The following is a 13,497-nucleotide window of genomic DNA, read 5'->3' as shown; positions in this document are numbered from 1 at the left end:
ATACATGATGAAAATCAACCAAATTTGAGAAAAACATCATTTTTAGGAAGCTGAGTCATGAATGAATCACAACTGTTGTGAGTAAGAGGAGACATTTGGACATCCTGCCCACAAGGCCATGCTTTATTTTCACAATAGCTTTATTACAACATCTGTGGTCATGAACAATCACAGGACAAGGTGAGCAATGTCTGTCGGCTGAGGAAAAAACTGTGAGATTTAATATCAAAGCAAAGCTGCAAAATCTTTCAAAAACACACTGATATAAAGATTTAGGATGAGCTTCTTCCATATTTGCCAGTTTGCTTTCCATACGCCCCTCCACAGGCTTGATTGATGGAGAAACAGATGTGAAAGAGGAGCAGCTGCTCGCTGCTCTCAGGTGTAATTAAGAGAAGGCTCGGTCACACAGAATGGCCCCAGGAGGCCCGACAGAGCGCAAAGGAATCAGCATGCCTCAGAGAACAGCAAGATCCAGCAGCAGGCTTTCCTTCAGATTGTTACAGTTAGAGAGTTTAAATGGATCGGCTTAATTGTCGAGGCATCTCTCAGACCATCTGCGTGTGAGGGAGCGCTTGCTTCAGCTGCATGTCTGCCTCTGTCTGTCTGTGCTGCATGTTTGTCTAGGCAAACTGTGAGCCATTGCTGTGGCAAGCACAACCAAAGCTTGAAAAATAATCAATGAAATCGGCCAGGAAATTTGACAAGTTGTTGCCTAGAGTCTCTTGTGTTCACTTGGGCTTGACAAACTTCTGCAGAAAACGCAGAGACATGTGACTAGACTCCCAATTTGACGATTATCTAAAGTTTTCTATCACACACACACACGCACACACACATGCACACACACACGCACACACACACACACACACACACACACGCACGCACACACACACACACACACACACACACACACACACAGACACACACTCACACACACACACACACACACACACACACACACACACACACACACACACACACACACACACACACACACACACACACACACACACACACACACACACCAGCACAACAATCAAAATCACTGCCAGCGGATGTTATCATGATCCCTCCTTGGCTCCCTCCCTCCCTCACCCCTTTCCCAGGGCACCTCTTTCTGTCCGATCAGGAGACCATGTTCTGTAGAATCAGCACGTCAGCTCGGTGCTCCCTGGTGAATGCCAGGCTGAGCCCGCTGAGGCCCGATCTGCTGTAATTTGCCAGGCCCATTACTCCAACAAATGTGATTTGCTCTGAGCCCTGTGAGTGTGAAACAGTTGGTGGGATGAATAGTGTTAGAAAGCAAATGCCAGAGAGAAAGCAGAGTACCTCACTGCTGTCCAGCCTCAATGTGACAGTGTGTGATGCGTTTTGCTAATGGTACCGACTATGCACCAGAGATCACTGCTGATGGGCTGGTTTCACAGCAAAGGTGTTGCGGGAATAACTGTTGCAGAGGACTTTGGGTCAGGATTAATAAATAAGAAATGTGATGTTAGAAGCAGGTGGAAGACAAGCCACTTGGGGCTTTTCTTTCCTAATAGCAGTCTGCTCGCCACCCAGACATGTGGAGGTGTCTGGTTGGAGCGCAGCCACGCAGGAATTTATGTCTGTTATTTTCAGAGGGGCAATTCAAGCGAGACGGGGTCCAATCAAATGCTCTCAATAAAAACCGACTTCCCTCTAGAAGTCTCAAAGGCTTTCAGTAGATTTGATTTGAAGTCTATATCTTAGAAACTAGTGGGCGTGGGGAGGAGATGCTGTGATAGACGCTCTCTGTCACATTGTAAAACTTCAACTCCCCCGTGTGATGAAACAGTTGGAGGGAAGAATGTGCAATCATTCTGTTTTTGTAATCCCCTGGAGTGATTGTGCTCATTGTGTGAGGTTTACCAGCAACATTTAGTTCATCTCCCTTTTCATGTGTTGCTGTGAAGCCTCACAAGGGAACGTTTTGTGAAGAAAGTCTTCTTGAAGGCAAAAGGAGCTTAACTACAAAATGCATGTAGTCATGTAATTGGCTCCTCTGGCATATGAGAAGGAAATGTGTCTATAAATGTGTTGATGGGTGCCAGGAGAAAACTTTAAAGCAAGGCAAAAGGTTTAATTTCAATACATGGCGTTCAGCTACCCACATCCATACAGTAGATAATTACAAGCCCTAACTCAGAAACAGAAATGTGTTTTTTTTGGGCACACAACAGGGTTCAACAACACAGTTGAGCCGACTTGCTCACTCATGTGCAGATGAAATAAAGAAAAATGGGTGATCTCTGCAGACAGGAGAGTGAAAATGAGACTATCTATATTCAAGAGATCTCTCGTTCAAAAACAATCACACAGACGTGCATCGTGAAGGCAATCCAGCAGAGCCACACCTTTGATGCACAGATGGTGTGTGTAAACTGTCTCGTTCCCCCTCCTGCTCTTCCTCTCCTCCAAACCTCTCGTTGCCTCTCTCATCCTTCATGTCCCGCATTCTTCCTTCCTCTCATCATGCCGTGTGTCGCTCAACAGATTTCGCTCACTCTGCCGGCAGCAAACCACCTAGGCTCGCAACTGTCCCGCCTAAATTTAATAAATGAAGCCTTGCAAAATTGGCAAGCAGAACACAACGGCTCGGTAAATGTTAGCTGAAAGCTTTGGTTTATAAAGACGGTGCTTCTGTGATTTGGAGTTATCAAAGCAAACAGCAAGGCAGCGATGGGATTGTATACGAGCAAGACCAATTTATGCCAGATGATCCTCTTCTCCCTAAAGAGCTTACTGAACACTGAACTGAGGCGAGCCCAGCCAGAGTTCTGTGGGTTTAAGGATAACAAGCAATCAAACAGACTAAGCAGCTAAGTTTGATTGGGGTCAGCATCATTGAATTCAATCATGAACTCCCATTAAGAAGAAATATGAGACAAAAAACAATATTTGATATGGCATATTGGTGGATATAAAAAAAAAAAGCCTGCTTAAAAACATGGGCCTTTTATTGATTTAAGAGCAAAAATAATATGAAGAAAAATCACAAAATATTTTAACATATTAAAATAAACATGATCTTTTACTTAACAGCTAAGCAGTGATGTTACCTAAATACAACCAGTTGTGTCTGTTTTTGTTTTGTTCAGTTTACAGTATCAATCACTTGTTTCAATCAACCTTGTATTGGAACTCTTAGCAAGTGAGGTAATAGGCACTATCCCAAAATATCTCTTTATTTTAATTAAATAATTGTGTGTGTCCACGATGTTAATACTGTCCCAGCCACAATAACTCTTAGATTAAATTCTTAGATGTTGCCAGTGCAATACCAGTGAGAAAAAGAGAAAGTGTACCCTGTGCTGGTTGTTTGCTGGATTAAATTTAGCTGTCTCTGCTGGCATACCAGTGGGTGAAATTAGATTTCTTTTCACCTGCTTATTGCACTTATAGAGATGGAGGGCTGAACAAAGGGCCTGCTTTTTTTTTCGCTCCCTCAAATGAAACAGAGCGTATGGAAACACTTGCTTTCCTCCACATGCAACAAACTGCCTTAGATAACATTTGTGAGAACTGCTTTGCCTTGTGACAAGCTGACTGACAGAAAATCTGACTGACGGATCACTTCTGTAAAAGAAAACGTAAGGTGCAAAAGTTGCCAAGCAAGCCTAGGTACAGAAATATAGTCTAAGGAGGCAAGGTTATCCTGAAGAGTAGAGAGATTTCCATGCAAATTTCCATCCACTTTATGATGAAAGACTGCTGTCATGTTAAGCATCAGATATGAGGAGGATCACAGAGATATGGGGAAGAAAGGGAGTAGATTGGTGAGGCATATTGAGAGGCTGATAGTTCTGAAGAAAGAAAAATGAACGACACTTGAAATCTCTAATGTGCATCTGATTTTGTGCACTTTGTACGTGGTATGGAGCAAGTGTGTGTATAGCTAAACAGGGAGGCCCGTGGAGGATTCAGTTTTCACTCAGAGAAGATTCAACTTTTTCTTATTGCCTGTTCAAATCTCACCAAGATGGTGTGGGGGCGTTTGGCTGCTCGAAGCCGAGGAATCAATGCTGTAGGCAGAATGAGCGAGGGATCAGCACTGAGAGTTGCAGAGGACAGGACCCTCACTGGGCGTTCTTGGCAGCTTGTCCTCCTTTGTGCGGGCTTGTACAGGAAGACCTTCGGCTGATAATGTGCCTTAGCCCCATATCACCAGAGAAAGCCTGTATTTGTGTTCTGTAGCTCTTTGGGCTCCTATTTCTGAGCTCCTTTGTTTTTGTTGTATTCAATTGTATTGCCTTAAAGGTTTTCACAGGTTAGATAATGGCAGAGAAGTTGGAACATGTAATCCCCCTCTGATCCAAGGGGTTAAGGCTTGAATCATCCAACAGCAGTAATGGTGAGAACTGAGATGCAGCCACGAGTGGACAGCAAAATTATTTCTACAATCTGTCTGCAAATCATAGTAAAGACACACTTTAGCCACAGCGGGAGTCTGCCAAAGCGGAAGGGAGATAAATCTAAAGAGCGCAAACGGAATCGACCCCCATTCCCAGGAGTAATGGAGCTGTCACAGGCTCAGTCTGACCCCACAGTCACCCCAGGGGGGCAATGATATGGCACCCATCCATTCACACCAGGGAGCCGGCAGCAAAGTGAGGAGGGGGCCAACACATCTGATGATAGCAGTCATCCTCACTGGAATGAGGAAAAATAGAGGTCATTGTGCCACTCATAGGAGAAGCGTGAACATGTGTGTGTGTGTGTGTGTGTGTGTGTGTGTGTGTGTGTGTGTGTGTGTGTGTGTGTGTGTGTGTGTGTGTGTGTGTGTGTGTGTGTGTGTGCGTGCAGTAAAAGACCCTGCAGAGAGCATGACAGTGACAAAGAAGGAAGAATGGCACTCATAAGTAATTATTGATGCCTGGCTTGAGAAGATGAAACCTGCCTCAATGAAATATATTGGAAAATCGGTCTTCTTACCCATGAAAAAAAATTAAATTATGATGGAAACAGTTGGAGTGTCACATTTTAGTTTGACTTCTAGTGACATATCATTAAGTAGGTTCTGTTTACTGCCTGTTTTGGGATCACACGCATTTCCAAGACGAAATGAAATGTACCCTACGGCATCAAGCGTAATGCACGGCGAGGCAATCTTGCATCCAATCTAGAGACTCAGCGCCAGTAGCCTGTGTGGTCTCTGGAGGGGGGAGACTTGCCTCCTCGCGCTGCCTCTCGCCGCTCTCTATCCATGGCGCATCTCCAGCTCTGAATCCATCTCGGCTCTGGACACACAACGGCGTCAGCGCTCGATCCACTCACTGACAAACACACACACACACACACACACACACTTTGGCCAATGGACCGGACGGAGACATCCTGCTGTATCTGATCGAGTGCGTTCATGGTAAGACGAGCTTCTCTTTATCATCTGCTGTTGCATTTTACGCGTATCGAGCCGCAGCCGAACTGTTATCTAACAAACAAAATGCTCTAATCTGAGAGTATTGATTATGAGAGTGGTAAATTCAGTAATTATGGCAATTATTTCTCCACACAGCGACTTAAAAGTATGTCTGCTGTAGTTAATGTTGAGTTTAAAGTGACCTGCACTCACTTTATCGGCTATGATGTCATTGATATATGATTAATTGTATTTATCTAACATTTATTTAAAGATTAGAGTTTTTGTTTTTCAAGTGATATCTAGCTGCTGGGGATTAGATTCGTACTGATATCCAACACAAAAAAATGATACTGTGTAGCTGTAGTGAAAGGATAGGATCAAAAGTTTCAGGTCTCTTAATTCCATTCCATCCATTTCATCCTGGCAGTTAATTTAGTTCATCATAATTAAACTTTACCTTATATTCTCAGTTCTTCACTCAAACTTAAATAACATACAGTTTTTTTATCTTCTGTTTGTGAATAAACCATGACAAGATTAGGGTTGATCTTTCTCTTAATTTCCTCTTCTTTTTGTAAAGTCTGTAGTGCTTTTAGTGATTGTGTGTGTTTGTGTGTGTGTTTGTTTGTGTGTGTGCTGGGGGAATCATGTAGAACAAGATTAATCTTCTCCCCTATCATAGGCCCTGGGTCAGATGCAGCTCCTCTGTGCACCACAACAGCTCTGCTCTCTGCCTGTGGCACTCTAAATATTCATATTTGTTTGGGTTCGAGGCAGGGCCGGCCCGAGGCATAAGCGAACTAAGCGGCTGCTTGGGGCCCCCTGGCCACCAGTGGCCCCCCAATCGAGTGTTGTTGTTGTGGGTTTAAAAAAAACATATATTAAATAACTTAAAGTGACAACATGATTTAATGAATGAATGAATAATTCAATCCAAGAAAACTCTGATTTCATGATCAATATACCTGCACCAACGCATTTTTGGCATGTGAGCAAGGATGGATTACTGAATAAGCCTTCCGTGCCCAAGCCCAAGTCACTACCTCAATAAGTCAAAAAGCAGAAGGCTGTGAATCTGAACAAAAGTAGCCCTTCTCCAGCTGGCCATCTCAAAAATGTATCAGAATACAAGAAATCACATCTACCAAATTCAGAATTTTTGGGGGGAAGATCCCTAGACCCCCCTTCCGGTTTGCACCCACTCTTGAACAAAGGGCACCACCCATTGCTTATGCATCTGTGCCCCGGGTGACAATAGTTCATAATCTGTCTGCATTAATTCAATTGATAATGTAACATTATAGTGTGACATTTGTGTCAATAATCGTCAAGCACAGGTTACTCCACGTGGTGGTCAAATTCTGCTTAGGGCCCCCTAAAGGCTCGGGCCGGCACTGGTTCGAGGTGGTTTAGAGAGAGAGAGAGAGAAGGGAAAAGATGGATAGAGTGACTGAGGACTCGAAGTTTCTCCTGGTGTTGCTACTGTTGCTCAACTCTCTGTGCTTCCCAAGATTGATCATCAGGCTTTGCCAATAAACCGACTCACTCAGAGAATCTGTGAACACACTTAGGTGCCTTAATAGAAAAATCTTTGGCACTGTCACATCCCTCAATCACTTGCATCCCAAATCCCTCAGTCCCACCCTCATCACTAACCTCATTTGTTGTCTTTATTTTCCACAGAGGCAACTGCCTTCCCCGCACCATGCCCAAATGTCATTACCTCCAACACTTTTGCTGCTAGCTATGTTATCTCAGCAGCAGCGAGCCAAAATGTACAACTCAACCTGCCAGAGGAAGCGTGCCCCGCACAATGTAATCCTTGGTTGATCCTGTCCCGAGGCTTTTATCCTCTAAACACTTTTATTGTTTAAGGAAAACAAAAGCTGGGGCCATATGAAGCCTGAGTTCCCTTTCCAGATGTTGACAGGGTGTCTTTTATTCCTGGTGTGAGTCCTGGTGGGGGAATTATAAGCCAGGGAGAAAGGAGGAGTTGCAGATCAAAATGCTTTAATCCATTGAAGCATCTGTCCTCATTCTCCAGAGGGCAGCAGGGTGTGCGACGAGGCACTGAGCCCTGATCATGACTGGAAAGGAAAACAAAACCTGTCGCTGAGGAATCATCTGTTGTGCCTCGGTCAGCCAGCTGTGCAGATCACATACGGTTTGGATGGCAGGACTGTCAAATTGACAGAATTTTACCATCTTTTCCGTCAAGTGTCTGAGATAGTAAGAAGCTTGGTCAACGTTTTACATTATCTGCAGTCATTTGCTCTTCTGTTTCTCTGTTTATCATCGATCTTCCCTGTCCTTCAAATGAGCGCACAAATAGCAGCTTTAAATGTAATCTGAAACAAGAGACAAACAGCACAATGTCCCTGTTACTGTCATCCTGTCTTCAACGAACAAAGTTTCTCCCCCCGATGAGTTCATTCTGCAATTGCTGTTTTAAGCAGTACTCAAACAAAATGGCTCATGATGTAGATTTATTTTCCCCTCACCCACAGAGTAAATGTCTTTGGTTTTGCGTTGTTTGTGATTAATGGAACATCAAAAGCTGATCTGAGCTCAGTGTGATACATTCCTGAGGATATGAGTCTGCCAGGGACACATAAACATCATTAATGAACAAGAGGCAGACTGGAGGGAGACAGAGTGACAGAGAGAGGGTGAGAGGACGCAAACAGGAAGGCAATATTTATTTTTGTCAGTAATATGATATATATTTACCTGTGGTTTTGATGATGATTGCCTCAGTGAGTGATGGAGACACATTTGGCGCCCACGGATCTCGTGTGATTACCTACCATCAGCTTGGTGCAGAGGGACAAATGGATGGCAGTACATTTTTTTTCTAAATCCATTTGGAAAATCACATCTCCCTTCGCTCTTTCATACCCAGTGGCAAACAACTCAAAAGTGTACAAAGGAAACTTCTCCACTCATCTAAGTGAAGACAGCTATATTTATCTGGGTTTGTAGCTCTCTGCTGGGCTTAGAGGCTTAATTACCCAGAGAGGAAAGCAAAAACTGAAATACAATTATGCAACTGTGTGCAGAGTATTTTGAATAGTGGAGTTATTTAGATTTAGGGACATTACTGCTCCCATTTTTCAGTAGAGGTCTGACCTTTGGGTTGTGTTTTCGCTGAACAAAAATCTATGAAGCCTTTAGGAAATAAATCTTGTACCTGTTTACTCAAAGCGTTTAAGCTACTTATGATAAAAATGCTAGAATGTGCTGTGTGTTTGCTATGCTTGGGGAAAGAGAGAGAAACCATTCCTCAAATCTATACATTTTAAGAAAAACAAACAAATGTGTTTTCAAAGAACAATTTGGTAAATCCTTTTTCTACCTCCCCAATTATTATGACGCTACCACCAGCAACAGGTTAGCGTAGCTTAGCTAAATAAGTCAACGGTAACTTTCATTATAGTCAAATTACATTTTTAGTTTAAACTATGTCTAAACGAAACAGGTTAGACATAGTTTATTTAAAAATTCAAGTAGGCAAACATAAAAACACAAATTTTCACGGTTGTTTTTGTATTGATAAAAGAAAAAATATGTCATCTAGTGAGTTTAACAGAGCAACATAGCAAGGCTTTGTTTGTTTTACCCTGTTCAAGGTCCTTATGCTAAATGTAACTAACCTGAGCTGAGCTAACTGGCAGACAGCTGTTGTTTCATATTTATTGTACAGACATGAGAGGGTTACCATTCTTATCATCAAACTCTCAGCAAGTAAGCAGTCATATATATTTCTCAAAATATTGAACATTTCCTTTATTTGCTAAAGTCCTTTTTCGTTTACTAAAGGAAACCCTGTTACACATGCCTTTTATAGGTCAAACTTCACTGGCAAGGGAAATCTGGAAGTAGAAAAAGAATGTGACTTACTTTACCTTCTACTGTCTAAGTGCCCTTGAGCAATAATCCTAATAGCTGCTCATTGGCCATCAGTAGAGGACTGCAGGCTAGAAGGAGTGGGTGCTGCATGCGTGTATGAAGCTGAGAAAATGCATCAAGATGAAATCTCCTTGTGTGTGTCTCTGTGCCTCCCTGGCGGCATCAGCGTGAAGGATGTAGAGCCAGAGGGGGGGGCAGGATGGAGTGCTCCTGGAAGACGGTGCTGCTGCTGGTGTGTGCATCTCTTGGGGTCCAGTACACGGCCATCCGCACCCTGAGGGACTCGCTGTCTGGGCCCTGTCAGGGACCCTACCGCTGCCAGAGCAGACATTTCAGAGGTACGCCTCCATATTCAACAGTGTCAAACATACTGTCCTGCCTCACTACAGGAGAGCATAAAGTTTGTTGCTGTATGTGGTATGCTAATATATTATTTTGTAAAAGTTACATTAATATTAGAGTTGTTAGACATTTCCCCAGTGAAGCACCTGCAGAGGTCATGCACATAAACACATTTGATTACTAACATAATATTTTCGCAGAAAACCTCATGCATAGAGGATCAGAGCCAGCATTACAGCTGCAACTAAAGCTAAAGAAAAAAAGGTTCATTTAATGAGGGAATTCCCAACAAGTGGGGAGGATAAAGAAATGAAATATGTGTGATTCGTTTTACAATTATCCTCCAATTTATCTCCATTAATCCCGTCTCAAAGCGCCGCTGTAGTTTGCCAGCGCCAAGCTCCTGTGTACGAAAGAAACATCCCCTTTGCAATCAACTCCTCATCAGCAGTAATTACACGTTAGCTATTTGCGCTATATTTAGAGATCCGCCATTTCATAAACCCCCTCGGTAACCAACGGCAGACAAGCAACTTACTCAGGCATGTTTACCCTCTAAATTATTTAAGCTTATTGGCTTGATTCAGTAGTTCACTTTCTCCTGGACTAGAGTTATGACGGGAAACCAACTCATTTTCACTTTTATGAGCTGAAGTAACTCTTCCGAAATAAGTGAAACGACATCTATTAATTACGCTTTTGATGAATTTAATTTCTATAGAGCACTCATAAACACACATCAGTCAACCTATACATAATCAAGAATAGCATAGATGCATTATAATCCACTTAAAATGCCCTCATAATAAACTATAGAGGTGTTTTTCAGAGAAAATGTTACCCTTGTCTTTCACCAGAACTCTGTTAAAACTTGTACAGCACATTTATTTGTTCTTTCTTTGTTCCAGACTCCAGGTGGAGAACCTTGTGCGATGACAGCTGGATGCCTGTTGATTCACCTCGGAAGCACATCCTGCTGTTTGCCACCACCCGTAGCGGCTCCTCTTTCACCGGGCAGCTCCTTAACCAGCACCCAGGGATCTTTTATGTGTTTGAACCTCTCTACCACGTCCAGCAGGCCTTCACCAACTCCAGCAGCAGGCTGCGCCGCACCCTGGACCGCCGATCCCTTCTAGGAGCATACAGGGATCTCCTCCTCAACCTGTACACCTGCGACCTTCACTTCATGGAGAATTACATCCGCCCGGAGCCCCAGGACCATGTCACCAGCTCCTTCTTTCGCAGAAGCTCCAGCCATGCCCTTTGCTCCCCTCCTGTGTGCTTGGAAGCAGGGGATGTAGCGGTTTCGGATTCTCCTGATGAAACCTGGTGTCCAAAGAAGTGTGGGGCCCTGAATCTCACCCTTGCCTCGATGTCGTGTCTTACGAAGGAACACGTAGCCATAAAGACTGTGCGGGTCCCTGAGGTGGGGGACCTTCGCACCCTGACAGAAGATCCACGTCTGGACCTGAAGATCATCCACCTGGTGAGGGACCCCAGAGCCATCCTCGCGTCACGCATGATGGCGTTCTCTGATCAATTCCGCGCTTGGAAAATATGGAATGCAACGGGACGGCAGCCTCGGTACGTGGACCTGACGCAGATCACCAGCACCTGCAAAGACATGGTGGCCTCTGCAGCAACAGGCTTGCAAACACCGGCATGGCTCCGGGGACGCTACCTGCTGGTGCGCTACGAGGACCTGGCCTTCAATCCGAAGGACAAAGCCACTGAGATCTACAGGTTTGTGGGACTGGAGATGGAGGACAGGGTGCGGATGTGGATTGCAAAGAACACAAACAGTAACATGTCCTCTCCGTCAGAGTGGAACTACAGGTACTCAACCACCAGAGACTCCAGAGCTGCAGCGGAGAGCTGGAGGCTTCGTCTGGGTTATGACATCGTCAGGACTTTGCAGAATCTGTGCAACGACACTCTGGCGCTGCTGGGATACAAGCAGGTTCATTCCGCAGCCGAACTCAGAAACTTGTCTCACAGTTTAGTGGAACACAGGACTTTTCAACCAGTCACGTGGTAGATTTATTTATTGTATTTATTTCAGCAGATTTTCCTGTCTTGATACTGATGACATGAATGTAATCTATCTTATTTTACCATAAAGTAATTCAATAGGACTTTTTATGGTTTTGATAAACATAGAAGTGCCAAATGTCAAGCGAGTATGATGCTTGGAAAGGTATTCATCCAGAATAAAGTCTATACTGCTGTGATGATTGAACATGTTCTCATAATATCATTGTTCAAAGGAATTCTTCACTCACAAAATGACCATTTCTGTATCAATTAGTCACCACATGCTAGATTAAATTTATGAAGAAAAGGTTTTCTCCCCGCCTTGGATTTGACCAAAGAATCAAGTAAAACTATATCAAATCATTCATTCAAACACTGACACAGCTTGGGCAGCATATGTCCAGGTCTCATTTATACACCCGAATGCTAATGCTAGAATTAAAGGTAACGCAGGGAGGGTATATACTAAAGGTGATTTTGTGCTTGAAGTATTACTTTTTAACGTGAGAAATAAGATACTTGAAAGAGCCCAGGTACCATTTCAGAGTGAAGTAAGTGATGTTCCTGAAAGTGAGACAGAAGTGGATAGCACTTGCATTCCAAGTGTAACTAATGCATTTCGGAAAAAGATTATAAAGTCACATCTTTGGTAGAAAATCTTCTGCAGTGCACAGCAGGTCTAATTTCGATGTGAAGACGTTCAGACCATGAACATAATTGTTTTCTTGTAAATACTGATTAACCGTTGCAATGCAAGTGTGCATATGTTATGTGCTGGATGTGTTTGAACATTTTGTCAGTGTAATATACTGTTTATATTTTCTAGCCTTTATAAAATAAATTATTCACAAGTAATACATATGAAATCTTCTTGAAACCACATTTCTTTGATGTGTTCTTTTTAATTTATTCAATCCTGAGAGGAAAGTGCTTGAGTGTTAGTGCTGAAAACAGAGACACTGCAAATGCATTGTGTTTTATCTTGTAATCTCTCTGTATTTGGTTTGTTCTTTTGCCAAATGTCCATCCTGCTGATGTGTCTGTAGTACCGGATGTGTTTGTGCTTCAAGAGAACACTTGCTGCTCACACTGTGTTTTATTCTGAGCTAACTTTGAACCTAAACATATTAATACCAGGACCATTGAGATGTACTGCAATGGAGTACAGTCAGAGATTAAACAGCTGCATGTTCTCTGCCAGTCCCTCCATTTGAAACTGGTCTTTGTGTCTAAACACAAAAAGCAAGCGTGCCATCTCCAGACACCAGCCCATTTATTTCCATGTAAAGCTGCTCTCTTGAGATAAATTCTGGAGGGGGTTTTTGAGGAGGAACTCATTGCATGAATCATGGAGGAACCATTGATTGACTGTGATTTTCTTGCCTTTCAAATGCTAACATTGCATCTTCCAATGGACGCTGCAATTGCAGCCCGCTGGGAGCTTTGAGCTTTAATGCTTATTCCGCTGCAGAAAGCCACTTCAGAGTGAAAGAAAGTATGCAATTTGAGTGGAACGGTCATGCTGCTCTGTGAGCACTATTAAATCTGAGGTGAAATTGTCCCTTTAATAACGCCATAATAATGTATTTTTAGACACACAGTCCCCCCCATCTTTTCTGTAGCAGCCCTATAGCTGCTGACACCAGGGATATCTGAGCGCACCAAAGAATTGATCCACGCATCCAGCTGAGGAGAAACAGGATTTAAGATGCATGGAGAAAAGATTGGCTGTCTTTCTTTGAACTTAATCTGCAAGGCTACACAAACTGGCCATAAAGCAAAGCTTTATGACACCCGGGGAGGTGTGCTTCATTGGTTTTTCC

At 43.3% G+C, this 13,497-nt stretch overlaps 1 protein-coding gene across 2 annotated transcripts; it reads left to right on the top strand.

The window, feature by feature from the left end:
- The first annotated feature begins 5,245 nt into the window (after positions 1-5,245).
- On the top strand, positions 5,246-12,451 carry si:ch73-62b13.1 (Carbohydrate sulfotransferase 1-like). 2 transcript variants are annotated; one of them, XM_063910734.1, is made up of 3 exons: positions 5,246-5,389; positions 9,465-9,636; positions 10,549-12,451. In XM_063910734.1, the coding sequence occupies exons 1-3, from the start codon at positions 5,387-5,389 to the stop codon at positions 11,676-11,678; spliced, it is 1,305 nt and encodes a 434-aa protein (XP_063766804.1). In that variant the 5' UTR covers positions 5,246-5,386; the 3' UTR covers positions 11,679-12,451. The 2 variants fall into 2 exon arrangements, with proteins under 2 accessions (XP_063766804.1, XP_063766812.1); XM_063910742.1 differs by lacking the exon at positions 5,246-5,389 and having other exon boundaries at positions 7,867-9,636.
- The last annotated feature ends 1,046 nt before the right edge of the window (positions 12,452-13,497 follow it).

This window comes from Eleginops maclovinus, chromosome 2 (assembly GCF_036324505.1).
Source record: "Eleginops maclovinus isolate JMC-PN-2008 ecotype Puerto Natales chromosome 2, JC_Emac_rtc_rv5, whole genome shotgun sequence".
Classification (NCBI taxonomy): Eukaryota; Metazoa; Chordata; class Actinopteri; order Perciformes; family Eleginopidae; genus Eleginops; species Eleginops maclovinus.
Note: the sequence above shows the minus strand (reverse complement) of the source record. Positions and strands in the feature narration are given on the sequence as shown.

What these genes read in the sequence shown, in the direction of transcription:
- si:ch73-62b13.1 (XM_063910734.1), top strand. An exon ending in CCAGAGCAGACATTTCAGAG is followed by an intron (nt 9,637 to 10,548) that starts GTACGCCTCCAT and finishes TCTTTGTTCCAG; the next exon opens with ACTCCAGGTGGAGAACCTTG.